This window comes from Carya illinoinensis, chromosome 5 (assembly GCF_018687715.1).
Source record: "Carya illinoinensis cultivar Pawnee chromosome 5, C.illinoinensisPawnee_v1, whole genome shotgun sequence".
Taxonomy (NCBI): domain Eukaryota; kingdom Viridiplantae; phylum Streptophyta; class Magnoliopsida; order Fagales; family Juglandaceae; genus Carya; species Carya illinoinensis.
In genome coordinates, this window is record NC_056756.1 from 43819159 (window position 1) to 43836133 (window position 16975).

The window sequence follows — 16975 nt, forward strand, 5'->3', positions numbered from 1 at the left end:
ATAATTCCAAGCATATATAACAAGTTTAGCAATTTAAACAATGTTAATGTTCTAGTCTAACACTTCTCCCCCTTTTGGCATCATTAAAAAGGATCCGCAACAAGAAAATGGACTGAAGAAAACGATGCGTTTAATAGTCACTGTAGATAGTTGAAAAATGGAGCCGTCCGTGACCCGACAAGTGCTGCAAAGCCTCGAGGCCTAACTCTATGAATTTAATACGGCTGAAGATTTAAACAATCGCCTGATGTTGTTGACAAACGGGATTGAAGGCTCCGAGTTTCTATAAAAAAATGATCATTTTCATCTATCGGATGCCAAAAAAATAATCACTTCTTGACCTGAGTTCTGTTTTTCCACAACGATAGAATGGCTGAGCAATTCTCTTCCACTAATGTTCCAGACTTGAATCAGGAACCCTTGACGCATCAATCATCAATCTTCTCTCCTGAGGCCGTCAATACCATGATAGGAGCAGTGAACCGTTTTTCTAGTAAGGCTGATTCTGAGATTATTGCAGAATCAAGAATGCTCAGTAATCAATATGCTGCCTCTGTTACGATCATGTCTCGAAGGTTAATGGCGAGGGTGAGTGAGATTGATCATCTTAACATGCAAATATCTGAGTTACGACAGAAGCTTGCTAATAAGGATAGTGAGAATAAAAGGCTAAAGCAAGAAAACCAAGAGTTGAAAAAATTTGCAGATTGGTATGCTCATGATCTGCAACCACGAATAGAAGAGCTGGAACGAGAAAGGGTTCAGATACAAGGTCAACATCGGCAGATAACAGCAGAGGTTCATCGTTTACTAGAAAAATAGGGACAATCTACTGTTAATCTCGCTGGCTTAGTAAGAAAACTTTTGACAATGTGTGTCCAGCATATCTTGTATTTCTTTTGACTAAATAAGATTTGAAGAGAAAATAGTTTGTCTTATTCTTTATGCTATCTCTATAAAATCAGTCCTGAAGTTCATCTAATCCGCATCAAGTTTTCATCTCATCTCCATAACTCATCTGCATTCCTTCAGCATTCTCGTTTTAAGCCTTCTATTCTTTTCTCAATGGCTCATTCTTCTAACATTTCTCTAGATCCATCCATGAGGCATTCTGCATCTCAACCTCTTGTTCTTTCTGCAGTTACCATTGGTGCCATGTTGCAGCAAGAAAATAATAATCTGACTAATAAGTCAGATTCTGATGCTATTTATGACTTGGTGAGTCTTGGGACTCGCTACTCTTCCTCTATTGTGGCTTTTTCTCAGCGGCTACAAGCCAAAAATCACGAAGTTGAAAAGCTCAAAGAACAAATTGTTGTACTTCAACAAATTGTTCAAGAGTCTCACACAAGGGAAGGAATCATTCGGCAGAAGAATAAACAGTTGAAATCTTTATTAGATTCTTCATTCCGCTTGCCGGTTCCCATGAATAAGAATGACATGATATTGTATGAAGAGAATGAGCCTTGGGCTACAAGTCGAGCCTTATTTCTAGTAATGACTCCAGACTCATCTTTCTTGTTTCTAAAAACCCATTTTGTTCCAATAATAGTATAATTTTTGGGTCTAGGAACAAGTGTCCAAACATCATTTCTTTCAAATTGATTCAACTCTTCTTGCATAGCTAGAATCCAAGATTCATCAAGAAGTGCGTCATCAATATTTTTGGGTTCAATTTGAGATAGAAAAGCAGTATGATTACAAATATTTCTAAGAGATGATCGAGTACTTACACCTTGTGAAGGTTCTCCCAAAATTTGTTCCACTGGATGATCTTTCACAAATTTCCACTGTTTGGTTGCATCTTGTATTAAATTTTGATGATCTTTCCTGATGGCTCCATGTTGAACTTCCTCTATTGCTTTCTCTTTGTTGAGATTGAGACTTTCTGTGTTATTTATACCTTCTATTTCTTCATCAATAGATTTCTTGGAGAGTGGAGAATTAGATTCATCAAATACTACATGCATAGATTCTTGTACAGTTAAAGTCTTTTTGTTGAATACTCTATAAGCTTTACTATTAGTAGAATACCCGAGAAAAATACCTTCATCAGATTTTGCATCAAACTTGCCTAAATTATCTCTGTCATTCAAAATAAAACATTTGCATCCAAATACATGAAAGTAACCAATGTTGGGCTTTTTCTCATTCCAAAGCTCATAGGGGGTTTTATCTAATTTAGACCTTAACATAACTCTATTTATAACATAACATGCAGTACTTATCGCTTCGGCCCAAAAATAACTAGGCAAGTTGTTCTCATTGAGCATTGTTCTTGCCATCTCTTGAAGAGATCTATTTTTCCTCTCTACTACCCCATTTTGTTGAGGAGTTCGAGGAGCAGAAAAATTATGAATAAAACCGTTTTCATCACAAAATGTTTCAATATTTTTATTAACAAATTCTTTTCCCCTATCACTTCGGATACTTGAAATAGTATAGCCCTTTTCATTTTGAATTCTCTTGCATAACTTGGTAAAGGCATTATGTGCCTCATCTTTATGAGCAAGAAAGATGACCCAAGTATATCTAGAGAAATCATCAACAATAACAAATGCATAATATTTTCCTCCTAGACTTGCAACTCTATTTGGTCCAAAAAGATCCATGTGTATCAGTTGCAATGGTCTAGTAGTGGAAATATGTTTCTTAGTTTTAAAAGAAGTTTTTGTTTGTTTACCAAATTGACATGCATCACAAATTTTGTCTTTAAGAAAATATGTTTTTGGTAAACCTCTCACAAGATCATTTTTTGAAAGTTTGGAAATAAGTTCCATGTTGGCATGACCTAATCTTCTATGCCATAACCAACTAGTTTCATTTTGAGCTGACAAGCAAATAGCATCTTGTGAGGTAATTTCTTCAAAATCAATTGTATAAACATTATTGTTTCTAAAAGCAATAAAACAAATATTACAATCATGATCATTCAAAATAATGCATTTATCCATTTTAAAAGTAACTGTAAATCCTTTATCACATAATTGACTTATGCTCAAAAGATTATGTTTTAAACCTTCAACAAGTAGAACATCTTCAATTATGAGAGAAGATTCATTACCAATTTTACCTATTCCCACGATCTTCCCTTTCGAGTTGTCTCCAAATGTCACGTGTCCTTCTTCTTTAGATCTAAGATCAAAGAACTTAGTCTTGTCTCCCGTCATGTGTCTTGAACATCCACTATCTAAAAACCACTTATTTTTGCTTGTGGATGACTTCATGCATACCTATAAAAACAATTAAAATGATTTTTCTTGGTACCCAAGTTCTTTGGGTCCTTTATTTATTAGTATTAGAAGAAACAAGATTTTTAGGTACCCATATGGCCCTAATAGTCATTGTATAATTTCTTCTAATAGGACAAGTATGATAATTATGACCATTTCTATTACAAAAATTACAAATAGCATGTGACATATATGAAAAACTTGAATGATTATAATAATATCCTTTTTTGACAAAATTATTTTTATGAAAAGAATTTTGAATATTAGTCTTTGAGGTAGAATGATTATCAAAGAAATTTTTATAAGGTTTGTATTTTTGTTTTGGCATATATCCCAAACCTGCCTTGTCAAAAACACATCTTTGACTACCAAGAAGTTTTTCAAAATTTCTTTTTCCATTCGTAAAGTTTTCAACAATATTTTCTAAATCGGTTTTCTTCTTATTCAATTCAAGATTTTCATCTTTCAAAATGATACTTTCTTTTCTTAAAATTTCAATTTCGTTTGTTAAAGAAGAATTTTTCTTTTTCAAAGCAGTATACTTGATACCCAATTTTTCAAATTCCTCATAAATCTCTTCTAAAACATTTTGCAATTCTTCATATGAAGGATTTTCAATATTATCAAGATTTGTTACCTCAATGTCATCTTTAGCCATAAGACAAAGATTTGCTGATTCTTCATTGCTTACTTCACTATCTGAGTTACTTGAATCATCATCCCATGTAGCTTTCATTGCTTTCTTGCCCTTGTTTCGATCTTTCTTTAGCAGAGGACAATCTGGCTTGATATGACCAGGTTTATTGCATTTATAACAAATTAAAGTGTCGTTTTTACCTGAATCTTTCTTGGAAAACTTTTTGAAAGATTTCCTCGGAGGAGTTCTATTTTTCTTCAAGAACCTCTGAATTCTTCTTGTTATCATCGCAACTTCTTCATCTTTATCGTCATTTTCCTCATCTTCATCACTTTCACTTTCATGAGGAACAGCTTTAAGTGCTAAACTCTTCTTTGGCTTTCCTTCTTCTTCTCCTCTTTTCAATGTGTACTCATGGGTGATAAGTGACCCGATGAGTTCATTGACTTCGAGCTTCTTGAGGTCTCTAGCTTCAAGAATCGCTGTAACTTTTGATTCCCAACGTTTTGGTAAAGAGTTGAGAATTTTTCTTACTATCTCTACCTTGGAATAAACTTTGCCAAGAGCTGTCAAGCTGTTTATGATGTTAGTAAAACGAGTGTGCATACTAGAAATAGATTCATCATCATTCATCTTAAACATTTCATATTCATGAGTAAGAATATAAATTTTTGATTCCTTGACTTGCGAAGTTCCTTCATAAGTTACTTCCAAGTTATCCCAAATTTCCTTTGCCGTAGCGCAATTCATTATTCTATTAAACTCATTTCCATTAAGAGCATTATATAATAAATTCATAGCAGTTAAATTTAAAGTATAAAGTCTATCGTCTTCACGATCAAACTCTTCTTCTTCCTTTTTGACCTTTACTCCACCAACCACTTTTGTTGGAATATAAGGTCCATTTACAATACATTTCCATATTTCTCTACCTTGAGCTTGAAGAAATATTCTCATTCTAACTTTCCAGAATGAGTAATTATCTCCACAAAAGAGTGGAGGTCGACTACTAGATTGACCTTCACCAAATGAAGCTGCAATGTTAGCCATAAGATCTTAACTCAAAAGATAGTTAATCTTATAATAGAGCTCTTAGCTCTGATACCAATTGTTGCCCAGATGACTAACACAAGAGGGGGGGTGAATTGAGTTGTATTAAAAAAAATTAACAATTATAAATCAAATATATAATATAAAATATAAACAAAATATGAAATAACAATAAATATAAGGAGTAAGGGTAAGAGAGAAGCAAACTCAGTATGTTAACGAGGTTCGGCCCCACTGCCTACGTCCTCGCCTCAAGCTACCCCTTGAGGATTCCCAAATTCACTATTCAACCTCCTTCAGGTGGAGATAGAAACCTATTACACCTTTGAACAACACCGCTACAAAGGATCCGTGTAGAACACCCTCTACACTTGCAATCACCTTACACGTGGTGATTCAACTATTCCCTGTGTAGAATACTTTCTACACACACAAGGGTTATACACACCCTTTTTCTGATACAAAAGCTGATAGTGGGTAGGTTATCAGAAAACACTCCTCAACGAGTGAAATAAAAACAATACAGCTCAAGCTATATCTCTCAAAATGAACAAGGATTAAGGCTCAATGTTTAGAGAATAGAGAATGAAAGCTTTGAATGAATGTTGTATGCTCTTGGTGTTGTGAATGTGAAGCTCTCAAATGATCTATTTATAGGCATATGAGACTTCATATTCAAATTTAAAAAGATTCACATGTCAAAGACAACATCATTCACTTTTTCAAAAAATTCAAATAAAAGGTTCTTCTTTTTCAATTGTCAAAGACAACATCATTCACTTTTTTCAAAGAATTCAAATAAAAGGTTCTTCTTTCTCAATTGTCAAAGACAACATCATTCACTTTTTCAAAAAAATCAAACCTAATCTTTTACTTTTGGCATATGACAAAATGAGCACACTTTCATTTTCAAAAAATTCAAACCTAATCTTTTACTTTTTGTATAAGTCTAAAAAAGCATCAATCACTTTTGAAAATATTCAAATAAAACATGCACATGTGAAAGATGACAATCAATCATCTTTAATATTTTCAAAGTTCAACCCTTTAATCAAGGCATGCACATGCAAAAGATGACAATCAATCATCTTTCAAAATTTTCAAATTTAATTTTCAAAAATATTCATGCACATGTGGAAAATGTATTTTAATGCTTTATGATAAAATATTAATTTTGAGCATTAATCCTAATTTCGAATTTTGAAGAGATTTACAACATTACTCTATAATTTTAATGTGAACTTGTTCCCTTCTTGCTCATGCTTGTTTCCTTGATGTGCTTGACTCCATTGTGTAGACAACTTGAGCTTGAGACTTCTTTATTCTTTGAATTCATTTGTTATCATCAAAATCCATGTGTAGATTTATAATCACATGAAACTTGAAATCTTGAGTTCAACACTCGCCATTAACCTTCGAGACAAGATCGTAACAGAGGCAGCATATTGACTACTGAGCATTCTTGATTCTGCAATAATCTCAGAATCAGCCTTACTAGAAAAACGGTTCACTGCTCCTATCATGGTATTGACGGCCTCAGGAGAGAAGATTGATGATTAATGCGTCAAGGGTTCCTGATTCAAGTCTGGAACATTAGTGGAAGAGAATTGCTCAGCCATTCTATCGTTGTGGAAAAACAGAACTCAGGTCAAGAAGTGATTATTTTTTTGGCATCCGATAGATGAAAATGATCATTTTTTTATAGAAACTCGGAGCCTTCAATCCCGTTTGTCAACAACATCATGCGATTGTTTAAATCTTCAGCCGTATTAAATTCATAGAGTTAGGCCTCGAGGCTTTGCAGCACTTGTCGGGTCACGGACGGCTTCATTTTTCAACTATCTACAGTGACTATTAAACGCATCGTTTTCTTTAGTCCATTTATTTGCTACCGATCCTTTTTAATGATGCCAAAAGGGGGAGAAGTTTTAGACTAGAATATTAACATTGTTTAAATTGCTAAACTTGTTATATATGCTTGGAATTATATTTATACTTTTACTTGAAAAACTAACGCATATTTTCAGGGGGAGCTTAAGTATTAATACAGGTTTCAAGTTCTATCAAATATTTGTCATCATCAAAAAGGGGGAGATTGTTGAACTCAAGGTTTCAAGTTTCATGTGATTATAAATCTACACATGGATTTTAATGATAACAAATGAATTCAAAGAATAAAGAAGTCTCAAGCTCAAGTTGTCTACACAATAGAGTCAAGCACATCAAGGAAACAAGCATGAGCAAGAAGGGAACAAGTTCACATTAAAATTATAGAGTAATGTTGTAAATCTATTCAAAATTTGAAATTAGGATTAATGCTCAAAATTAATATTTTATCATAAAACATTAAAATACATTTTCCACATGTGCATGAATATTTTTGAAAATTAAATTTGAAAATTTTGAAAGATGATTGATAATCATCTTTTGCATGTGCATGCCTTGATTAAAGGGTTGAACTTTGAAAATATTAAAGATGATTGATTGTCATCTTTCACATGTGCATGTTTTATTTGAATATTTTCAAAAGTGATTGATGCTTTTTTAGACTTATACAAAAAGTAAAAGATTAGGTTTGAATTTTTTGAAAATGAAAGTGTGCTCATTTTGTCATATGCCAAAAGTAAAAGATTAGGTTTGATTTTTTTGAAAAAGTGAATGATGTTGTCTTTGACAATTGAGAAAGAAGAACCTTTTATTTGAATTCTTTGAAAAAGTGAATGATATTGTCTTTGACAATTGAAAAAGAAGAACCTTTTATTTGAATTTTTTGAAAAAGTGAACGATGTTGTCTTTGACATGTGAATCTTTTTAAATTTGAATATGAAGTCTCATATGCCTATAAATAGATCATTTGAGAGCTTCACATTCACAACACCAAGAGCATACAACATTCATTCAAAGCTTTCATTCTCTGTTCTCTAAGCATTGAGCCTTAATCCTTGTTCATTTTGAGAGATATAGTTTGCGCTGTATTGTTCTTATTTCACTCATTGAGGAGTGTTTTCTGATAACCTACCCACTATCAGCTCTTGTATCAGAAAAAGGGTGTGTATAACCCTTGTGTGTGTAGAAAGTATTCTACACGGGAAATAGTTGAATCACCACGTGTAAGGTGATTGCAAGTGTAGAGGGTGTTCTACACGGATCCTTTGTAGCGGTATTGTTCAAAGGTGTAATAGGTTTCTATCTCCACCTGAAGGAGGTTGAATAGTGAATTTGGGAATCCTCAAGGGGTAGCTTGAGGCGAGGACGTAGGCAGTGGGGCCGAACCTCGTTAACATACTGAGTTTGCTTCTCTCTTACCCTTACTCTTTATATTTATTATTATTTCATATTTTGTTTATATTTTATATTATATATTTGATTTATAATTGTTATTTTTTTTAATACAACTCAATTCACCTCCCTTTTGTGTTAGTCATCTGGGCAACACTATCTTTAATGCGGTGTGGTCTCCTGGTGTCAGTCATTTAATTCGGCGTGGCTGTCTGGTGTTCTCATTAAATATTGCGGCATGGTCTTATGGTGTTACTGTTTAGTTTTGTCCTTCTACTTGGCATGTTTCTCTCCCTTTCCTCCAACTAAGATTTTCCACGTCATTCCTGCAATGTCTCATCTCGCCACTAGGGTTGTCTCCGAATTGCACAGGAGTTTGCCCCGAGCTGCTGGGGGATCCCTCATGGGCCTGGACCGGTGACAACTTGACTCATGGGATCCAAAGAAGGTGATGAGTTTGGGACTGTTCGCATGGGCTTTAGGCCTCTAACAAAAATTCCCCCTAACATTATATTTATATATGGTGATCAAATCAAAAGTTAATTCACACATGAAAAAACACATTTATTGATATAGAAAACAAAAATGCATAATACAATCACGCCTAGCGGAATTGTTGGGGAGTCGGTTGTCAACATAAAAAAATGAAAACAGTGCGTTTCATAATGCATCAAAACGAATCATTCCACTACGATGACCTCCCTCCGTCTTCCCACAAACGAACACGAAGTCCTTCGAAGCCTCCCTCCCAAATAGAGTCCTTCGTCTTTGCAACAAAGGGTTCGCAGTTTCTTCTTCTCATCTTCTTCTTTGCATCTTTCAAATAGTCATTCGTCTTTGCAGTGTCATCTTCACATGTTCGTCTTCGCAACGTCTGAGTCCGTGTACAATTCGAAGAGATAGTAGCAGGTTATGAAGTCTCAAAATCGAATCTAAGTAGGTTCTCATCTTGCACTTTCTCACCAACCAGTTTGTGTCAATTCGTTCATCTTTGAGAACCGAGATGATAAGATCTTGATTTCCATTATATTCTCTCTTTTTATAGTTTTATTCCATTTTCAGGTGATTTTCTAGAAATTTACTCTTGGCTCTAACAACTAAATAGATGAGAAAATACATGCATGTGTCTGCAGATTAATGATCACTGACTTTGATCATATATCTGAAAAGAGGTGACTTTGGAGAAACTGGAGGTTGTGTGCGGCCAATTTGCTATAGGTGTAGTTCGTGATTTTCTTTTGAAAAATAAAATTGAAATTTTCTTGTTAGATTCCACTCAACCACAAAGCTAGAACATGCAAAGTGCATAGTTGGATGAGGGACCAACAAAGATCCAGAAATGGACAACACCAAAGATCAACTCAATATTTTGAACTCCCGAATTTTCCACCGGGCTGTTCTCATTAGTGTTATCCAGATCTTCGCTGATGAATATTAATTCAGGGAAAAAGCACTTACCATTTTCATCCATCCAAGCAATCGACCACCGACTATTGGACCCCAAATCTCTCTCTTTCTTCTTCTTCATGAATTCAAAAGAAAACGACGCACTGTCCCAACAAATTTGTTCCAAAGGATCATTATCAAATATGATTTAATTTTAAGAAGAGATCCTTTGTTTCTTTCAAGACTCCGACCAACTCAGGAATCCAAACCTTCTCTATTTCTTCTCAGATATTTACAATCTGATGATTAACTCCTTCCCGAAGGCTACTTTTCTCAAATTTCTATATTATCTTTTTGTTTTTTTATATATACTGACGGGACTGTCAGCCGATTATACAGCAGTTGCAAACACCGGTTGTACGTAACAGTTTTTGACATATATAGATTTTATATACTCAATTTTATGTATTCTTTATAAATTAAATTATTAAATTATTCATCTCAAAATGTATCAACTTAACATAACAAGATTTTCAAGGAAAAATTAAATAGCATTTCACTAAAATTGAAAAAAAAAATAGAAATTTATATATTGATGCTAGCTAGCTAGCTACGAACTGTGTTGATTTCACCGATCACTGGGACCCCAAAAATGCAGGACGATCCAGAAGTACACGTATTGTTGTAGTTTAAGCACTTTCCTGCCCCATTAACACCCAGTATTCCAGAACTCCCATTCATCGACGCTGAGTCTTCAACCACTGATGATCCCCAATCCTTTTCCACTATTTCCTTCTCAACCTCGTCATCGTCCCCACTCAGTAAGAGGTGATCACCACCATCAACGATATGATCTTCATCCTCGTTATCATGATGGACGTGGTGATCCTTTTCCTGATGATCTTGATCAGAATCGCTCATCATCAATGGCTCTTCATTCGCGCCATAATCGTCGTGCTCGTCATGATCAGCAGAGGGAGATCGAGAAAGCCAAGCGTCGTTATAATTGTCGAGAGGCACAAGCTGCAAGGTGAGACGCCCGTTAGCCCTGTGGGCACGGAAGTACTCGTGGTGCCTCACCTTCTCCTCCGTGAGAACCAACCTTCCATCGCTGGTGTAGTGCCGCTTAAGCACCCACGGCATACGAGAAGGCAGATTCCCCGTGCGTGCCAGCGACGGTATCGGCGGTGGAAACTCTTTTTTCTTCCATGCCACAAGCCTCTGTTCTCGCTTCCCACGACAGTACTTGCTGTAGTAATTACCCTCGTCATCATAATCATCACGAGACTCATGAACAATATTCTCCATTAACTCATCCCCCCGCGCAATAGTACTGATCTCCATTAATGCGCCGCTTACCAGCTCCTTGTTGTCATGATCTTTGAGATCAAGGCAGCTCTCCACGCCGATGTAGTCCCCAATAACATAGGAATCCGCCACCTCTGTGGAGGACAACATGTTAAAGCAGCTAGCTTGTAGAACTATTATAACGATGTCGGTCTCCTTCTTCGGAAGAGAGTTCGAGCTGGGACTGCATAATTATAAAGGAAAGGTATGGGTATTAATTATGATGCAAACCTGCATTAGGCAGACTGCTGGCCGTAAATGCATCTGGTGATTCATCTTTCAAAAACAGAAAGAGATCATGAGAATTTGTGTGTGTGTTTTCGAGAAAGGGGTCATGGCATTGAAGGTATGGATGGAAAGATAGAGATGGCAGAGACAGCTAATATGTGGAAAAAATCTAATTACAAGTTTAATATGTATATTAATTAAATATAATTGATAAAAAAGTTAATTCGATTGAAAATACTATTAATTTAAATTTTTAATATGAAAAAATTAATATTAATATATAAATTAATAAATTACTTTATTCATACTTAATAAAATTCATATATGTGAGTGAATGTCAAGATTGGGTTTATCTGCTTTCAAGAATCTGAATTGAAAAAATCTACACAATCTCTTAATACCCTAACACTCTACTTTTTTTTTAATTTTTATTATTTTATTTTTTATCAAATATTTAATATATAAATAATGAATAAAATAATTAAATTAATTTAAAAAGAATAAATTCAAAAAAAAATACTAAAAAAATATTAAAATATTGAAAAAATATGAGATGTTAGAGTGTTGGGAGGTTGTGTAGCAAAACTCATCTGAATTTATTCTCTCACGTACACTCTCGACTGCATACTTTTTCATAAAAAATTATATTCGTATGGACATTAAGCAAACAAATATGAAATCATTAGAGCCATGGATTTTTTGAAGCTCATGAGAAAGACCAACCTGCCACAATATCTATCTATACATTACATATTTTATATAAGAATTTTTCAATTTTGATCGCATATGCAAGGTATTATAAGCTGGTATATGGTCATGTCAAGTTCGCACATTCAAAACTTTAATGAAACCATGCGTACGTACACGCGCGTGGGCTGACATACGATGACACCACGTGTTGTGGACATGTTAACTTCCAAATTGCGCAAACAGTTCTCCCAAGGCTAGCTGTACGTTGCGCATCTGGCGGCACAGGCCGCCCTAAATGATTGCTCGTCACCCTCGAATTAACGATCATAGACTAATAATCATCAATTCAAGCAAAGTGCGATGCACTTGTTCGAATGATAATCCAAATGATATTTAAAGTTTTATTTATAATTTTAGAGTGTATAAACTATGCATTTAAAATATATATATATAATTTATATAAAAATTAATTTTTAATAATAAATTATATTTTTTAAAACAAATATAAAGAATTTATACATTTTAAAATTGTATATAATATTACTATAATCAAATATATTTAAGAGAGAGAATAAATAAATATAACACCTTAAATATAAAATTTATTTCAAAATACAATTACCATGCATCGATTATTCCCAATTAATTAATTTTTAAAGTATTTAATCTCATTCTAATTATAATTTTTTGTTTATAATATATAGTTGAATGGAAATTAGAATAACACATAATTAATTATATAAACTAATAAATAAACAGATAGAAGATACAAATTAAATAATTAAAATTAAGGAAACGTGTATATACGTCCAAAACCATTGGCAGCAGAGAGTAGGACAGATCATCTGGCATGCAAACTGGAAGACGGAAGATTCATACATAATTTATATTTTTATCTGTTTTATGAATGATATGTTTATAATTTTTTAACAATAAAAAATAAAATAAAAAAGAAGTTATCATAGACGTACACGACATATAATTATGAAAATTTAATTGCTTTTAATCTTGCATGTAAAAATATCTTTTTATATTAGATTAAAAAACAAATTATTAAAAAAAAGCAAATTAATTAAGTTTTATTTTTATTTTTTATTTTCATTTTCATTTTAATCACGTACGAAAATAATCTCTGAAAGAGAGAGAGAGAGAGAGAGAGAGAGAGAGAGGGGGGGGGGGGGGGGGGGGGGGGGGGGGAAATTACACCTGTAACATTAACATGCATGACTATATATAACATATCCTAATCAGAGCAAATGATCAAACACGTTTAGTTTACGAAATAGGCATGAAAAAGGAAAGCTAGCTAGCTAGCAGCTGAGACAACCATCGACGCACAATTAGTAGGAGAACGATCTAACAATATTAGTGTACATACGCGGGTGTGTTTATCTCTACATGAAAGAAAGACAAAAAGAAAATATATATATATATATATTGGCAGATTGATAAACTTACCAGCTGGCCGGGTGGGGTTAATCTTCTAGGCCGGCCGTGGCCTGTCTTCTGTGTCTCCGGCGGGCGCAGTTACTATAACTAGATCACAGGGTCGATATACTTATAATTAAGATCAAGACAACTCAGTCGTGAGAATTTGAGAGAGAGAGAAGGAATGAGATTTTTAATCTCTATTCCGTGTGAGCTATGGCATGCATATATATATATATATATATGTATGTATGTATGTGTGTATGTATAAGTACTGTAAAATGAATGTATATATCGTCGTCTCGTTTCAAACTTCCGTAGCTGATGTAGCTCATCATGTGTCTTTGTAACGAGTAATCATGAACGCAAGATGTATTTATTAATAATTTTTGGGCGGAGTTTCAGGGATTTATTGGTTGAGGTTGGAAGACTTTAAACGAGACAATACTCCATCCATACAATCTAATATCTATATAAAAATACTTCTCACAATCTGACCGGAGTCATTGATCGAACAGCTAGCTAGCTACCATTAATATTCCTGGCTTGGAACAGCTCAATTCAATTTTTACCTACTCATCATCTATAGTCATCCGGTCTAAAAGATTTACTTGGATCATCAATCTCCAACCTCTTGGATGGATTTCCATTACTGATCAGCACATGAAATAGTTCTAACTGAAGTGAAACGATTGTTCTGGTTTTCGAGTCCAATGGTAAAACATATTGTACATCTAAGGATAAAGAAAAAGAGAAGACATTTATTCCACACATGATTCATGCCCCAATAAAGACAAAAACATTATTGATGGTAGGCAAGAAAATTTGATTTCATCTTCTCTCTTGTGACCTTCCTTGTACCACAATTCATATCTAAGATTTTTAAAAAAAAAATAAAAAATCAATCTTTCAAATAAAACAAAAGAAATTTGTCTTTCCCCACATTTTGTATTTATTTGTCAGAAATAAGTGTAAAGGCTAGGACTTGACATGATCTCACTTCGACCAAAAATTTTATTTACAATTATTTTTATATACCCTTTTTTGCACTCTATTACTATAATTAGTTATATATTAGAATAAACTAATACAACCAATTATATTAGTAGCGTATACAGAAAATACACAAAAACTTTGAAGCTGCCACCTAGTGGAATGAAAAAGAGCTAGACGAGAGACTTCAATCCTCGTACCGAGAGAGATTTAAGAATCTAGATCATAGAAACAAATTATGGTCCAATGGGTACGAAAACTTTGAAACATTCATTTTTTAACAAAAGGCTAGGGCCGCTTTCATTTTCAAGTAATGTTTGATTGATTAATCATTTCATTACGTATTAAACAATATTCGATCGATATGAAAGAGGTTAAAAAAATGAAAATCATTTCATTAAACATGCATCAAAACAATTGACAATCATCTTTGCGCAAATCAAAACATTAAGGTCTCCCCTAAGCTCGTTAACATAAACTGATCATGTGCATTTCGGTAACAGCAAAAGTTGGAAACTCTATCAAAGGTCTTAGAAGACAAACTTAATGCTAGCTAGTTTCACGCCTGCAACCAAAAGGATCTCTCACTGCTCACCGGCTAGTGACTTGATAATATCTGAATCACCTGAGAAACGTGTAACAAAAGGTACATGAGTAAACCAAATCCGTCACGAACATGAAACCTTCTCACAACGGAGCACAGAAGCCGACTTACCTGGATCAACAATACTGAGGCATGACACACGAAAATACTTTCCACAAGCTGTCCCCAGATCGACATTGTCTGGAAAGCACAGAAAAAGTCGCAATGGAAAAGGGCAATTTAGTATCATACATCATATTAAATCATGTAAACGCAAACTAATCAAAGTCTACAATAAATGAAATTCAACAGTACATGAATTCCTGCCATGCAAAAGAAAATAACATGCAGGGGCAGGGCAATGGACATAAGTTGATATCAAGAAACTAACATTTTTCAAAGCAAAATACAAGCAAAAAGATATTCCTTGTTTAATGCGTTTTATCCAAGGATAACATATATTGATAGCCTAATTCCCCTTGCTAAGGAGGCCTCACATGCATTGTAAACTGAGTTGTTCCCAACTAATCGAGTCCTTGAACGGACCTTATGGACTTCAACAATATCAGGGTATTTTAGTTTTCATTAGTGTTTGAGTTAAACAAAGTAAATTACAAAGCTTGTAAATAAGCTCTTACTTTTGTTAAGTAAAGCTTACTAAATAATAACATGAATAATACCACCCAACCAATAGAGTCCTTGAACAACCCTCGTGGACTAAAACATCAGGATATTCTTCTGGTTCAGATAAACAACCTCTATAGTTTTCATTAGTTTATGAGTTAAACAAAGTAAATTACGAAGCTTGTAAATAAGCTCTTACTTTTGTTAAGTGAAGCTTACTAAATGGCAATCTTCCACTTTCACCATTCATTTGAAACTAATCCGCAACGCTTGCCCTCTAGATTTAAAAGTGGCCTACCCACCTTGCATAAACTTTTAGACAAGATAGTTTGTCCTTATGTCATTCCCAAAGTCTTCTTCATTCTCCTATCATACGCCGATGATGATGAACAACCCCATTTTAGCAGCATTCTTAGAGGTTATTTACAAATCACCAATAAATAATAAGCAACATTTTGTCTCCATATTAGTCGAATTTTGAAAAACATAGACATCATTTTCAATTTGGTTACAATAAAATACAACTGGCCGAATATAAACCATACAGACAAACAGCATATTTAACAAACCTGGTTAAAGTTTAACTAAATTACATTTTAGAATTGGTTCAGAACAATACACAGACATGACTAATTCTATGGTTCAACAAAAACCCCGTACAAAAGGAAAACATAGGCAAAATAGTGTACAACGTAGAAGAGATAAGATCCTTATGCCCACTGCCTGCACCTGCATGTTATTTATGTAGGCCAATCATTCTTAACCTCAGACTAGATCTACTACAGATCCACCATGTTTCCATAATTTCACACCCAAGAAACTTGCACCATACTCTAAGCTTGATAAAACCAAACGCACAAAAAAAATCTACAAAGCACACAACTAGAAAAGGCAAAGCGAACACTTACTTCCATTGTAATGGTGGACGCCAACCTTGGCGAGCATCGCGTAGTATTCAATCTCGGACTTGCGCAGAGGGGGGCAATTGTTGGAGAGTATAATCAGCTTCCCTGCATTTCCAAACCCAAGAAATCCCAAAATCTCGAATAAAAAATCAACTTCACAAATCGGAAAAATTAACAAACAAAATTGAAAAAAATAAATAAATAACAGAGGGGAAAAGAAAAAAGAAAAACCAACCTTTGGAGCTGCGGAGAGAACGTAGGACGGTCTTGTAACCTAGAGTATACTTGCCGCTCTTCATGACGAGGGCCAGCCTGTTGTTGATGCTCTCATGGGTCTTCTTCTGCATAGTTACACATAATATTTGGTTAAGACCCCTAAAGCCAAATCAAAACGTAAAAACTATATTTCCGATAGAAACAGAGAGGCACCGTCTTCTTCGCCGCAACCATTTTTCCTGCGTTCGGTGTTCAAGTACGAATCAGAGAGCCAAGTGCAGTCGGCGTAGAGAGTCTGCAAGGAAGGCAGGAGGCGATGGTTGCCGATAGAAGGGAGAAGAAGGCAAATGAGTGTGGTCTAGGGTTTAATAGAAAA

The 16975-nt window shown here is 34.4% G+C and overlaps 2 protein-coding genes across 2 annotated transcripts; both read right to left on the bottom strand.

The window, feature by feature from the left end:
- Positions 1–10051: 10051 nt before the first annotated feature.
- Positions 10052–14292, bottom strand: LOC122311981. The gene is made up of 2 exons (XM_043126786.1): positions 13309–14292; positions 10052–11116 (listed from the first exon to the last, which is right to left on the bottom strand). Exon 2 carries the CDS (start codon positions 11041–11043, stop codon positions 10192–10194), a length of 852 nt encoding a protein of 283 aa, XP_042982720.1. The 5' UTR covers positions 11044–11116; positions 13309–14292; the 3' UTR covers positions 10052–10191.
- Positions 14293–14645: 353 nt separating this feature from the next.
- On the bottom strand, positions 14646–16975 carry LOC122311982 (60S ribosomal protein L30-like). The gene is made up of 5 exons (XM_043126787.1): positions 16813–16975; positions 16619–16724; positions 16387–16488; positions 14987–15055; positions 14646–14896 (listed from the first exon to the last, which is right to left on the bottom strand). The coding sequence occupies exons 1-5, from the start codon at positions 16831–16833 to the stop codon at positions 14856–14858; spliced, it is 339 nt and encodes a 112-aa protein (XP_042982721.1). The 5' UTR covers positions 16834–16975; the 3' UTR covers positions 14646–14855.